The sequence below is a fragment of the Lathamus discolor genome, chromosome Z, assembly GCF_037157495.1.
Source record: "Lathamus discolor isolate bLatDis1 chromosome Z, bLatDis1.hap1, whole genome shotgun sequence".
Classification (NCBI taxonomy): Eukaryota; Metazoa; Chordata; class Aves; order Psittaciformes; family Psittacidae; genus Lathamus; species Lathamus discolor.
In genome coordinates, this window is record NC_088909.1 from 55,343,057 (window position 1) to 55,357,058 (window position 14,002).

The window sequence follows — 14,002 nt, forward strand, 5'->3', positions numbered from 1 at the left end:
TCAGGGATCGGTGCTGGGACCAGTCTTGTTCAACATCTTCATCACTGACATGGGCAGTGGGATTGAGTATCCCCTCAGCAAGTTTGGCGATGACAGCAAGCTGTCTGGCTCGGTTGATACACTGGAGGGAAGGGATGGCATCCAAAGGGACCTTGACACGCTTGTGAGGTGGGCTGATGCCAACCTTACGGAGCTTAACCATGCCAAGTGCAAGGTCCTACACCTGGGTCGGAGCATTCCCAGGCACAGCTACAGGTTGGGCAGAGAAGAGATTCAGAGCAGCCCTGCGGAGAAGGACTTCGGGGTGCTGATCGATGAGAAAATGAACACAATCCAGCAGTGTGCGCTCGCAGCCCAGAAGGCCAATCGTATCCTGGGCTGCATCAAAAGGAGCGTGACCAGCAGGTCAAAGGAGGTGATCCTGCCCCTCTACTCTGCTCTCATGAGATCTCACTTGGAGTGTTGTATGCAGTTCTGGTGTCCTCAAAACAAAAAGGACATGGAACTGTTGGAACAAGTCTAGAGGAGGGCCACGAGGATGATCAAGGGACTGAAGCACCTCCCGTATGAAGACAGGCTGAGGAAGTTGGGGCTGTTCAGCCTGGAGAAGAGAAGGCTGCGTGGGGACCTCATAGCAGCCTTCCAGTACCTGAAGGGGGTCTATAGGGATGCTGGGGAGGGACTCTTCGTCAGGGACTGTAGTGACAGGACAAGGGGTAACGGGTTCAAACTTAAACAGGGGAAGTTTAGATTGGATATAAGGAAGAAGTTCTTTACTGTGAAGGTGGTGAGGCACTGGCATAAGTTCCCCGCGGAAGCTGTGAATGCTCCATCCCTGGAGGTGTTCAACACCAGAGTGGACAGAGTCTTGGGTGACATGGTTTAGTGTGAGGTGTCCATGCCCATGGCAAGGGGGTTGAAACTAGCTGATCTTGAGGTCCTTTCCAACCCTAACTGTTCTATGATTCTGTGATTCACCACTTCTTTGGGCAACCTGTTTCAGTGCCTCACCACCCTCACAGTAAAGAACTTCTACCTTGTATCTAATCTGAACTTCCCCTGTTTAAGCCCACTGCTCCTTTTAAATAAAAAGGCATTTTTTTCTGAAAAGGAAGTGAAAGGAAGTATGCCTGAAGGCTATTCAAAAGAACATGCTCCTGTTTATATGGGTTGATTTTTTTTAGGGTATAAATCCTTAAAATTATAGCTCATGAAAGTCAATTCTCCGATGACAGGTGAGGGAAAAGGAGGCTGGGGTTTCTTCTGATTTTTGTTTGTTTGTTTGTTGTTTGTGGGTTTTGGGTCTGGGTTTCTTGGTGTTTTTTTTCAGTGCTTAGAAAGCACGAAGTTGCTTTTGTTAGTAAGACCAGAATCAGAGTATCTTAGCATCTGACTCATAGAACAAACAGAGCTAGTCCACTATCTACCAAAGAAAAGACTGATACAGCCAAAATCTGTAGACAGATTAATTAAATGATAGTTATTTGGCTGGATTTCAGTGTTAATGTTACCTAACCTTCTCAAAATATTTCCTGAACTTTACATCAGGAGGTGTTTTTTTCAACGCAAGTGTCTGTGAGTTCTGTTTCAAGTGGTAATCTGATCAATCAGTACTTGACCGTATCAGTAGTCACTGTTGATTAATCACTCCTCCATTTCTCACATCATCCTTGTGAAATAAATAATTTTGGTTTCCTGAAGAAAGGAATTCAAGGCAGAGAGAGATAAAACAGACTGTCCCAACCAGCCTGAAGTTCTTAGGTGAGAGGTGCCATTCCCCCATGCACTTTCCCTGCCTCTGAAGATGTTTCCTCAGTCTGTTCACGGCTTGTTCATGTAGTGCAAAGTTAAAAATACTAAGTGAGATATAAATGAGTGCAAAAGCTTCAGGGAGCAGCTGCTATGATTAATTGCTTCGTTGTTTGTGGTTCATACATTTTAGCAAGTATAGGGTGTAGATCATGTATAATCGTGTTCCATTAAGGGCAGGGTTTTTTGCTAGCTTGTGTTAGCTTGTTGCTAAGAATTTATATGCATTAAACTTTGGTGTAATTTTGATGGCACAGATATGTCTGAGCTAATATTTTACCCCTCTAAATCACAAATGTCTTCATGAGGTCAGCACAGGTTTTATTTATTAAAATCTGGTGTGCCTCCTGGGGCTGGGCTTCTTCTCAAGATTAATCGTGGACTTATACCAATGCACAGGCAGTCACTGGAGAGTGAGTTCGGTGGGCTTTAGTTCACCCCTGTAAGACCTCTGTAGCACTTAAGTGCTGAATACCCCTGTCCTAAGTGACACTGGATGTATGAGGTAGAAAAAAAAATGTAAGAAAGTAAAGCAACCTGAAAAATTATGCTAGCTGCGAAAGGTGGGTATCCTGAACTCCTTTGTGTCATGTTTTCTTTTGCTAAACAGCCTGTCCACCAGGAACATACAAGCCTGAAGGTTCACCAGGTGGAATCAGCACTTGCATTTCATGTCCTGATGACAATCATACTTCTGCACCAGGAAGTACCTCAATTGAGGATTGTACATGCCGGGAGGGATATCGTGCTGTTGGACAAACCTGTGAAGGTAAGTGATTCCCTCCAGGAACGGAATACCCCTGGAAGGCACAGTGCAGTGCTGGGACAATTTTGTTACATGTGTTTGCACTGTGAAAGAAATGTCAGATTGCATGGAATGTTTTCTGTGTAGTTCCAAAACAAACAAAAGAACACTCAAAAATGTTCTAAAATGCAAGTCAAGTTGGAAATGAAAAAAAATGTTTTCCTTCAGTAGCCTATTGTACTCCAGCTGGCATCTTAACTTTGTTGTTTAATTATTTAGTTGTTCACTGCCCTGAGCTGAAGCCCCCTGAAAATGGTTACTTTGTCCAGAATGTCTGCAACAATTACTTTAATGCTGCCTGTGGAATCCGATGCAAAGCAGGATTTGACCTTGTGGGAAGCAGCATCCGGCTTTGTCAGCCAAATGGACAGTGGTCTGGGTCAGAGGCTACTTGCAGAGGTATGGATGTCATGTTTGGAAAGTCTTTTTCTATTGGGTTAGTTTGTTCTTAACAATAGTTTTCCCTGCTCACTACATAGTTGAGTGTGAAGATCTGATCCTGTTAACTCGTAGATAAAAGAAGGTTCCCAAGGTAAACTCCCAGTCCAATCATTCCATTTTCATCCTTCCCGTACTGGAAGGAGGGCATTTACAACAGAAAATGCAGAGCAGTATTTAGTAGGCAGACAGTCTTTTGCAGGTGAATCTACATTCTCCTGCCTTAAACCTCTCTTAACCTAATTTTTGTGAATTCTGTATTTATGTTATGTAAATCCAGCAAGTTTACCAAGCAGTCAAATATATAATAAGACACCACATGGGTGTTTTAAAATATACACCAGGCTCTTGGCATAGACCGGCATTGGCACTGGGAGACGTTAAGTGTGGAAGAATTCCATTTTGCTTTCTTCTCATGAAAAATATAAAAGCCTAGGTTTTGAGCATAATTGTCAGAAGAATTTTGAGTGGGGTTTCGCTAGGGATCAACTGGCAGTATCTTAGAACTTCACTGCAGGAGAATGTCAGCTGGAAAAGAAAGAAACAGAGGTGTGAAAGGGAGGAGAGATGGGGAAGAGCATCCTGAAAAACAGTATTTCTGGAGCTTTTACAAGTACATAGGAACACAGTTTTGCTTTGTTACCACATCTCTGCCTGAGGCTGGGTTCTTGATGAGTTAGGAGGCGAGCAGCATCCCCATGTCGTCCTGTGGTATATCTTCCAAGGAGGGCCTAAAAAAAATGGTAGCAGCCTTTATCTCCTCAACAGCCACGTATTTAACTTGAGTTGAATGCAGTCGACATTAATGTACAGCGCTGGAGATTACTAAATAAGAAGTCGTCCACTCTGTTGTAAATCTTGCCTTGGCCTTGAGTTCAGGGAATGAGGCTGGATAGATCCTTGGATAGATACTTAACTCTAACCCTAACCCATTATCGCTTTATGCCACTACAGCAAACGCTGCAGTCCTTAGAGAAACAGCAAGTCATCATTCTGAAAGAAGGGATCTGAACTAGAGATCGGTTCATCAGGACATTCTTATATAGCAACTCAGTTCTGCTTAGGACTCCTTAGATAATACTGGAAAACTTAGTCTTCCTGTATAGCTTCCAGTGACAGAAGGCAGGAAAGAAAAGCTTTCAATAGAAAATAAATTGAGAAGCTAGACTTAGAGCTGTTGACTTCCCAACAGTCAAAACATAGACTGAAGATGCAACCTACTTCAGATAGACTGGGATACTGGAAAAGCACCTGCCTGGCAAAAATCTGTCACACAGTAGCCTCCAGTGCAAAAAAATCTAGGGAAAGCTGCAGTCAACCACAGAGAAAGGATTTAATCTTTTTCTCTCTAGAGAAGTGGAAGAAAATGGAAAACTCTCTGCAGCATTTAAAAATATTCACTTCCTGGGTGTTGGTGCATGATTTTGCCTGGAAGGTGGGGGAATAGAAAAGTCTGCCTTGAGATACTGTCTTGATGTTGATATCCTTTAGAGCACTGAAATTATATATTTCTTGCTTGTCTTGTGCCATTCTCCATCACACTGAAGACTTCCAATAAAAAATTTTAAAAAATTAAAAAAAATACCCCCTTTACATGTGCTGGATCTGCTAGTTTCAATTTACTTAGACTATGAAAGGGAACAAGATCAAAGGCACAGTTTATAGCCATCTTGTTAATCTCAGGAGTGTTTTATTGCTTAAATGAGGAAGGAAAGTAAAGGAAAACCCTTTGCACTGCTTAGGATTTTGACATTAAACGCTCCTCTGTTGTTCTGCTAGCTAAAATCTGCTGTGCTATTGGAAAGTGATTAATGAAGTCATGTCATGCAATTAACAGTGACTCATGAAATAAACAACCACAGAGCATGTATTTAATCCAGAAAAATGTATTAGGAGAAAACCCCGAGCAAGCAGAATTATACTGTTACTGTTTTCACTGGCTTTATGGAAACATTTTTTGGTCATGAAAAATGTATTATTGACAAAAGGATGGTTTTGCATTTAATGCATGGAACCATCACAGGAGATAACATGCGCTCAGTTACAGGTTTCTGGCTATACTGGGACACTAAATGAGCTTGAACATTGAAACACTGTGAGGGCAGGAGCACTACAGGTATGCAGGCCTTCCAGAAGAGGTGGCTAGACTTACCAGGTAGGGGAATGGAGTGCCTCCTCTGTAGGTACATTAATATTGATGAGAGCCTCCTTGGTGTTCTTAATTCATTCAGACTTCCTCAAAAATGCCACTGTTTACCACAGACTGGGTATTAAAGGCTTCCGTAGAAGTCTTAATAGAGAAAGCCTATTCTCTTCTGTATAAAGCATGTGTGATTCAGCTGGAAAAATGTCTTTCTTACTCACTCTACTACAGTTAAGATACAGCATATTAAGAAGCTGCTCTGAAGCTCAGAATGCCGCAAGTTTCAAGATCTTTCAAGATCTTTTCTAGAAGTTTCAAGATCTTTTTTAGACTCTTAAATATACTTCCCAGGAGATGCCTATGTATGTACAAGCACAAGAGGAACAGTAGTTTCAGAGAGTAAACATGGGGCAGTGGTAATGCAAAGATGTATTGGGTGCATCTGAATGGATTCTTTTCTTTCTTTCCTATCCAATATAGATAGGTTTTGCTATTGACTGTTTTTTCAACTCAGGTGCCACTATAGCTTTTTTCAAAAGAGACTTTATTTAACGTGGGTTTTTTGTAGCTTTGAGGGATGCGCAGTTACTGGCATTTATACAGCTGGGTTTTATTTGAAGAAGCATTGAGGGCATCTGTCCACTTATTAGTTTGAGGGCATAGAATGATCCTGTCTGTCTGTCCACTTACAGGCATGTCCTGTCTCCAGTGTGCAGAGTAAACAACTACTGGGAAAAGGCAAGTTGCCAAGTTGCTTTACTTTTGAGTACATCTGGAGAGGAGCTTGAGATTTGCCTCCTACTCAGCAGCAGCCAGGATGACTTAATTGGTAAAATCAGCATCTCAAACCACAGCGGAGAAGTCATCCAGATCTCTAAAGCCACCGTCACCAGAGCTTGCCTTCTTGCTAGCAAGGTCAACAGAAGCTGTGGAAAGCAATCCAGGGAGAACAGAGTCTAGGAAACTGCAGTCTTCTTGATTGTATTTTTGAGCAGTAACATTATTTGCCCATGTGTGTTTTGCTCACCCTTATGCCTGTTGAACATACTGAGTGGAATCTGCTAGATTCAGCTAGCAGTGTTTTCAACTGTATGAGTTGTCCACTGGTTTTGGAAAATCAGTAGCTGGTTAACAAAGAGAGGCATGAATTACTGAAGGAAAAGGTGCACTAGGACCCCAGCAGGCATCTACACATTTGGGCTTGCTGTCACCAGGTTATCATACATTTATCGTCATCACATAGTCATGGCCAGACAGTAGGTGTGTACAGCTCAGATGTTCTAGGAAGTCAAGGGCCAGGCAATGTGTATGTAGTTTGAGTCTTGTCTAGAGCAAAGAAAAGGGACAAATGCAAAAGTGTGAGATACTGACTTAAGAGTAGGAAGGCTGGAGGCAGTCCAGAGGGAAGTCCTAGTAGAACAGTCTGAAGCTATGACACTGAAATGAAGAATATAAATCCAAGCCATACCAGTGCTACTACTGGTTTCTTCTGTCATTCAGCTGTTTTGGGATCAGTCTTAATTATGGTGTAACTTTGTGTTAAATTGCAACATTAGGATTCAGTAACATAGTCATAAAATAATCTGAGGATCACCCTCCACGCTCTCCACTTCCCTTTCTATATACACATATATGTACAGGACTGGGTTGTCCTTGGCATCACAGTGCTTGCAGTGTTTGTGAAACATGGCAGAAGGCGCTTTGTACTGAGCAGCAGCCAGGACTGCCTCAATGGGGAGCCAGTCACCTGAAAGGGTCTCTTTTATCTCAGCAACAGCCTAATTTGTTCCTTTTCATCTCTCATGGTCCAGTTGTCTATGAATGCCTTGTATTCATTCCTCTCTCTTTTTCCCCCCACCATGATGAATGTCTGCTGTTCTGATTAGTGGAGACACACGTGTCCGTATCTACATCAATACACTCCAGAGTGCCTGAAAAATCCTGAGTTCTTGAGCACTGGGACACTATCACCTGCCTTGTTAATAAGCCCTTGGCTCTCCCCCTCCTTTTGCACTCAGCCAGTATCAGACTGCCGGTTGGAAATCCCCCGAAGAACTTTGAGGCATGGCTGGGGGATTAGAAACTTCCAAAGACATGCACTTTTTCACAGGATTCCATTCCCCAGCAGCTGCTCAGTTTTGAAGGCTGATAGACATTACTAGTGCAGGCCACACACTGTGTGCCAGATGCCTTCAACGGCTAGGAACATTTCTGAGCACAGTTAGATTTTTAATCTGGGTTTGTATCAGAACTTAGGTGAGCTTGGAGGTGTGTGCCCAACCTCATACATGCTGTGTAAGACTGTTTCAGAAAGAGGAAGGCATCAAGCCACTGAAAAAATCGGCCCTGTTACAGCCCAGTTCCCTAAATCTGTGAAAACTACTGCAGCCAGTGTACAAGTGATTACCTGTCCCACCCCTGAAAACCCAAGCAAACTAGTGTAACTCTACTGATTCTTGGTGCTCCAGAGTGATCTGATGTTTGGATTGTTTTCCCCTTCGCAGTTCGAACATGTCCCAGACTTCGGACTCCTGAAAATGCACACATTAATTGTTCAACGGCTGACATCTCCTATAAAACAGTGTGTTTTGTGACCTGCAATGAGGGCTATGAAATAGAAGGAAATGCCAAACTCATCTGCCAGGGAACCTCACAGTGGGATTCAAAGGAGCCAAAGTGTGTGGGTAAGTATCTGGTCGTGTTCTGTCTGTTCGTATTAGGATGCCACCTTCTCTGACATGCTGTCACAAGTGAGAAACTCCCTATTTAATATCTGGTGAAGCTAAAATAGGAATGAGAATTTGTCTATGGATGTTTTTACATAGGTTTTAGAAGGTGGGGAGGGGCAAAGGAATTTATTAATGGAGAAGAATAGATTATCATTGAAGTCCATCATAGAACACTGGTAGCTAAAAGGTTGTTGCATCTGATGGGTATTAAGACACTGTCACACAATGTGTTGTAGGAAACATGCAAGTTGTAAGTGAATACTAATGAGTGAATATGAACAATCAGGGGTTTGAGCTATCATCTTAAAGCCACAGATGACCTCCAGACAAGGTCTAAGGTATGTTAGTCAAGCACTGTGAGTGCCAGGTAGGGATCTGGCAGTTGTCACTTTTGCTGAACCCCCAGCAGGAAATAAAAGGCAAGTTAGGCATCCAGCACCTCTAAGTCAGGATTCAGAGGTCACACCAGCTGTGCAGGGATATTTAAGCATACGTGGCTGTTCCAGAAATAAAGGATTGTAAATTTAACAAGTACCCATTTAAGACTAGTGTCAGGTATTAAATAAAACAGTAAGAGGAATGAATCATTGAATCGTTGAATAGTTTGGTTTGGAAGGGACCTTAAAGATAATCTAATTCTAATCCCCTGCCATGGGCAGGGACACCTTCCACTAGATCAGGTTGCTCAAAGCCCCATTCAACCTGGCCTTGAACACTGCCAGGGACAGTTGAAACACTCCACGTGTAAATTGCGAAAACAAAGAGCAAGCTTAAAGCCCAGCAATTCAGAAGCTGATCTGGTGTTTACTAAAGTCAGGGTAAAGTGTATGTCACATGAGTCCAGTAAATTTGATGCCATCAGGGTGATTTGGCTTGAACCTTTGGCTATTTTTTACCATTCTACTGAAGGCTTAAAAATGTGGACTTCGTGACACAAGAATAAATTTCGAACAGTAGATATGTTCTCTAAAATTATTGAAATATTCCAAAAGTATTAATTTATCTAGAGAGTTTGTTAAGAGATCCTAATCTTACTTCTGTTGAAGTCAGTGGAAAAACTTCAATTAACTTCAAAAGGAAGGGATCCTGAAATCCTGTTGGAAGATTATAATTGGAAGATTAACTGTATTCATCATTTGAAGTCATCCTTCCTAGCTTAGCATTTTGATTAGTAAAATCCAGCTCTAATCTGTATCAGAAGGTTTTTTTCACACCATGCAATAATACCTTCATTCCTGGATTATCCATGGCAATAGCTTATTTTTGCTGAGTCTGAAAATCTAGTATAAAAGTTACCATTCGTTGTCACAGAAGGAAGAGTGTTAGCTGGAAAACCTCTCTGCTGCTTCTTGTTGTGACTCATACTTAGAACAAGTGTGCTGAGATTCTTGTTCAATATAGGTGTGTTTACTTTTGTTTAGGGAAGGATTCAAATCAGAGGACTAACATCATGTCATAATCAAAAACTACCCTTTGTTATAATTTTCTGAATGTTCATCATTATCATGGAGTATTCTTTCTTTAGTTTTAGTCTGAATAGCTACTAGCTATTCTTTATCATTTGCTACATAAAAGATAACAGAAATTCTGCTGTATTTAGGCATTCAAAATTGATAATTTATTCATTTCCTACCCTTCTGTTAGAAAAATCAAGTGGAATTGGGTTCAGTTTCTTACCTTGAAACAGATTTTTTGGACCTTGGGGTACTGTCCTAGCACTTTTTCTGAAGGCTTTTCAGTTCAGCTGCACATCAGTGCAAGTTACTGTGTTTGAAAGTTAGCTCAGTGAGACTACTACAACCAGCTATAACTGTAACTGACGCTGTACATACATAACCTGGATTGTTTACAGTCACTTCTTTGAGGTCTATTGTCATACGCATCTTTTTTTCCAAGGGGCTGGAAGTTAATGCAAGTTTGGCTGTTACAAACTTTTTTATTTTTTATATTTTTCGTGCAAGATGCTGTTAGGAATGAGTTACTTTTGAATAGCCTACATATATTATAGGTGGCTTACAAACAAAATACCTGCTAAAAAGGGAAGCTTTGCCATCTATTCAATTTGAAAAAAAATAATCTGCAGTCGTGGCTTTCCCCACTGGTGAAATATTAATATCCAGCATGTTAATGAATTTTACAGGATGCTATTCTTGCTTTATTCAATGCTTAGCGAAGAGAGGTGAAAATACAGATGACATCCAGAGTGTTGATGCCACCTAGTGTTGAAAGAATTACTACTCCATACTTCTAATTACAGCTGGCCAATTCTTTGCCTGAAACACTCTGTTTGCAAAAGGGTTCTTGAAGGAAAGAGGCATATTTCACAGAATCATTAGGGCTGGAAGGGACCTCTGGAGATCATCTAGTCCAACCCAGGCAGGTTTCAAATGTCTCCACAGAAGGAGACCCAACAACTCCTCTCTGCCACCCTCAACATGAGTTCGTCCTCATGTTGTTGTGAAACTTCTCGTGTTTTAGTTTATGCCCATTGCTCCTTGTCCTGTCACTGGACATCGCTGTAAGGAGTCTGGCACCATCTTCTTGGCACCCACTTTTGAGGTATTTATATGCATTAATGAGATCCCCCCTCAGTCTTCTCTTCTCTAGACTAAACAGGCCAGCTCTCACAATATCTTCTCCTAAGAGAGGTGCTCTGGACCTCTGATCATCCTTGTGGGCCTCCACTGGACCCTCTGCAGTAGCTTTTTGTCTTGTACTGAGGAGCCAGAACTGGACACAGCACTCCAGATGTCGCCTCACCAGCATCAAGCAGAGGGGGAGGATGACCTCCCTCAGCCTGCTGGCCACACTCCTCCCAGTGCACTCCAGGATACTATTGGTCCTCTTGGCTGCAAGAGCATACTGCCAGTTCATAGTCAACTTATCATCCACCAATATTGCCAGGTCCTTCTCAACTGAAATGCCCTGTAGTAGGTCAGCCCCTAGCTTGTACTGGTTCTTGGTAATCTTTTCATTTGTTACAATATTGAAGTTCCTCTTGATGTTAAGAATTATGATAGCATTGTGTTTCATCACAGGCAGTTGCAGATGAAAGCAGATTCTTGTCTCTCCTTAGAAGTACTTTCTTCCTCTCTTTTCATTCCCTGTCCATATGACTAATATCACAGACATCACTCTGATACTCATGAAGTCCAGTCTTCCTGGGTCAATTTAACCAAATTCTGGAACTGAGCGAATATAAAAATGCTGAAAAACACTATTATGTTTTCTTTTTTTTTTTTTCCCTGCCAAAAACCTCTCCCACTTTAAAGAGGTTCCCTTAGGCTAGCTATACCAAAGATTGTCCTGAATGTTCATCAGATTATGTTCTGCTAGTGTTTTGCTTAGTATAGCTGGAAACATCTCAACCAGGAGGGCTGTTACTACTTCCCAAAGAGCTGCAGTTTTCTCTTGTTTACATGTTTACACCTTTCACAGCCTTTCTGCTGCATCTTCCCTGAGTAGTATACACTTTAATACTTTTAGATTATCTTTTCAAATATTGTTTTCCCAGTTGCTGATTTTTCTGCTATTTGTCAGTTCCTTCCTGTGGTGAGCAACCAAAAGTTAGGTTTTGAGGTTTTTTCTGTTGAAGCTGGGTTTTTTTTCTGTTGGAGCAAGCAGTGTATGCCTGAAGTGAACAAATGTGTTAATATTGTGATCTTTGCATCCTGTTGAAATGAAGTGCAGTTATCAACTGCTTGAACTTCATACACAATTCCAGTATTGAGAGTTTAAAGGCAGGAAATATTTAGAACACTTAAACTCTTTAAACTTTGTTTGATGCAAAAGAGCCAGTTTTCAGTTACTCACTGCGTATCTTGGGAAAGGAGAGGAAAGGAATATGAAGGATTCTGAATATGAATCACTTCTGTGTCATCAAACCATTGCTAAGAAATTAACAGAATTTTCCCTTCTGCAGCTGGGTTGTGTTGTTTTTTGTCTGCCCTCTGTATAAATGCATGTATGCTTTCTTCACTGACAAACTAAATAGAGTTACAGGTCTTCTCATTAGTTATAAATAATGAAACACTTTTCAGCCACCCTGAGTCTTTGCATCTGGGTTTGAACACAGTCAAGAACAAACCAAATTTCATTCTGTTTCAAGTGAGGTAGACAGAATCACACACTGTGTCCCTAACTTACACTGAGCTCATGGCAGGGTGTTAATTTTTTTTCTCTCTTCTTCTTGTTTCAAGAGATAGTGTAAAAGCTGTAGAAGGCAACAGATATAAGACTACTACCTCTTTACTGCTGTGGAGGTCTGGTTTCCATAGCAGGCAAGGAAATGCAGCTACAAAGCAACCATGAGAGGTGAAGCTGTAAAGAAGAGAGAAAAAAAAATCAACTAGCACAAACTAAACAGACAGTAAGATGTAATGGAGGTCCGTGAAAAATACCATGTTTCTGTCCCAGTGAAAAGCACGAGCAAGAAAGCAGAAGACCTGATCTCCTGCATGCTGTTTAGTTAAGTCAGTGCTGGTGTAGAGAGCTTTGGAAGTTCTTACTGTTTTGAGACACTCATCTTGCCTGCAAACTCTTAAAAGTCTGTTTATTTTGTGTTCCCTCTGAGTTGCCATATGACTTTATTTGCAGATTTTTTTTTTACTGTATATTCTGTGTATGTCAGTTAAAAGACAACGTCCTATTGGTCTCTTGTAGAAATGCGTTGCCCCATCCTCCAGAAACCAGCAGGTATAATGGTTTTCCCTCCCAGATGTGGACTGGAGCCTGCCATTTCTGGGACTGTGTGCCAGCTGAGCTGTCCCCAAGGATTCATCTTATCTGGAGCTAGAGAAGAGCTAAGGTGCATTTCGTTTGGGAGGTGGAGTGCAAACATCCAGGAGGCTCTGTGCAAAGGTAGATACCAGCACAAAATCGTTTCTGTTTACATGTGTGCAGGATTGAAGGGAAGCACACAGCAAATAACAGTGAGAAAAGGTTTGAATGGTGGAAACCATGATTTAAACAGGCTGTAAGAAGGGTTGCCTGTATTGTTATAGCTTGACTGTCAGATTTACCTGTAATTTGGAGTTCATAGGTTCATGTGGAGTTCATAGGTTGCTGAAGTACTATCTTATAGTGCTCATCATTAACTGTCTCTCCTGGGATCCATCTCATAAATCCGTTGTTGGGAAACTGCCTGCTAGGTACATTTGAAATTTCAGAGTAGAAGTGAAAGAACTTATATTAAGGTAATCAATGTGGAACCCATACTCCTACTGAAACAGCAATTATAATAATACTGTTACTGATTTAGCACAGGTTTATATAAGTCCTGCTGCTGGAGCAAATTTGTGAATGCTGTGGAAACCCTGGCTGACACACTATAAAGGGGTGGTTCATTTCAGTTGTCCTTGAACTGACTATGGCTGTTGACATGCCCTGAGAATTAGTACACTAGCGTTTAGGCCAAAATTGGCTAACACAATTGCACAGGGTATAAAGATGGGCAGAAGATGGTTATGTATATTTGAGTATGGTTCTGCCATGTTTACCCGCCTCTTCTAGAAAAGTTATTTATCCCCTTACATACACACTGAGTTGGAAGGAGTTTGGCTTATAGGAGGATAGAAGGAGTTTGGATTATAGGAGGATAGAAGCAAAGGTGTGTTTTGCCTGTGAATGCGCTGTTCACCTCTTCATGAACTACTGTGCTCCTAGAACTAATGCTTCCGCCCCACACTGGGGCCCTCACCAGCCACTGAGTGAAAGAACAGTACAGAAAACAGTTACGGCAGTCATCATGCCAGGTCACTGCAGAAACTAAGTTGGCAACTTTTTTCTCTGTAATGGCCAGGAAGATTTTATCCCTCTATTTAAACATATTATTTCCTACTCTGTGATGTATCACATTATTTTTCTGAATCTTTTGTGTAAACCTGTGCCAGACCACAGTGTTTAATATTTGATGGGATCCCAGCATAAGGCTACAAGCTGAAGTGTTTGGACCAAGATAAAGCATCATGGCTTGGGTTCAAGATTTTAGATATTGCCAGTGCATAAAACCCTAAAATAAGAGGCACCAAGAAACAGTGAACGTTATTCTACTCTATTAAAAATTAATAGTTGCATTTC

General features: G+C 41.5%; 1 protein-coding gene across 1 annotated transcript in view; it reads left to right on the top strand.

Annotated features, from left to right (window-relative positions):
- Positions 1 to 14,002, top strand: part of SVEP1 (sushi, von Willebrand factor type A, EGF and pentraxin domain containing 1) — a 128,669-nt gene that overhangs the window by 46,236 nt on the left and 68,431 nt on the right. Inside the window, exons 4-7 of the mRNA XM_065661517.1 lie at positions 2,420 to 2,578; positions 2,834 to 3,013; positions 7,700 to 7,879; positions 12,587 to 12,784. Of these exons, the coding sequence (XP_065517589.1) occupies positions 2,420 to 2,578; positions 2,834 to 3,013; positions 7,700 to 7,879; positions 12,587 to 12,784 (717 nt within the window). The remainder of the gene's footprint in view (positions 1 to 2,419; positions 2,579 to 2,833; positions 3,014 to 7,699; positions 7,880 to 12,586; positions 12,785 to 14,002) is intronic.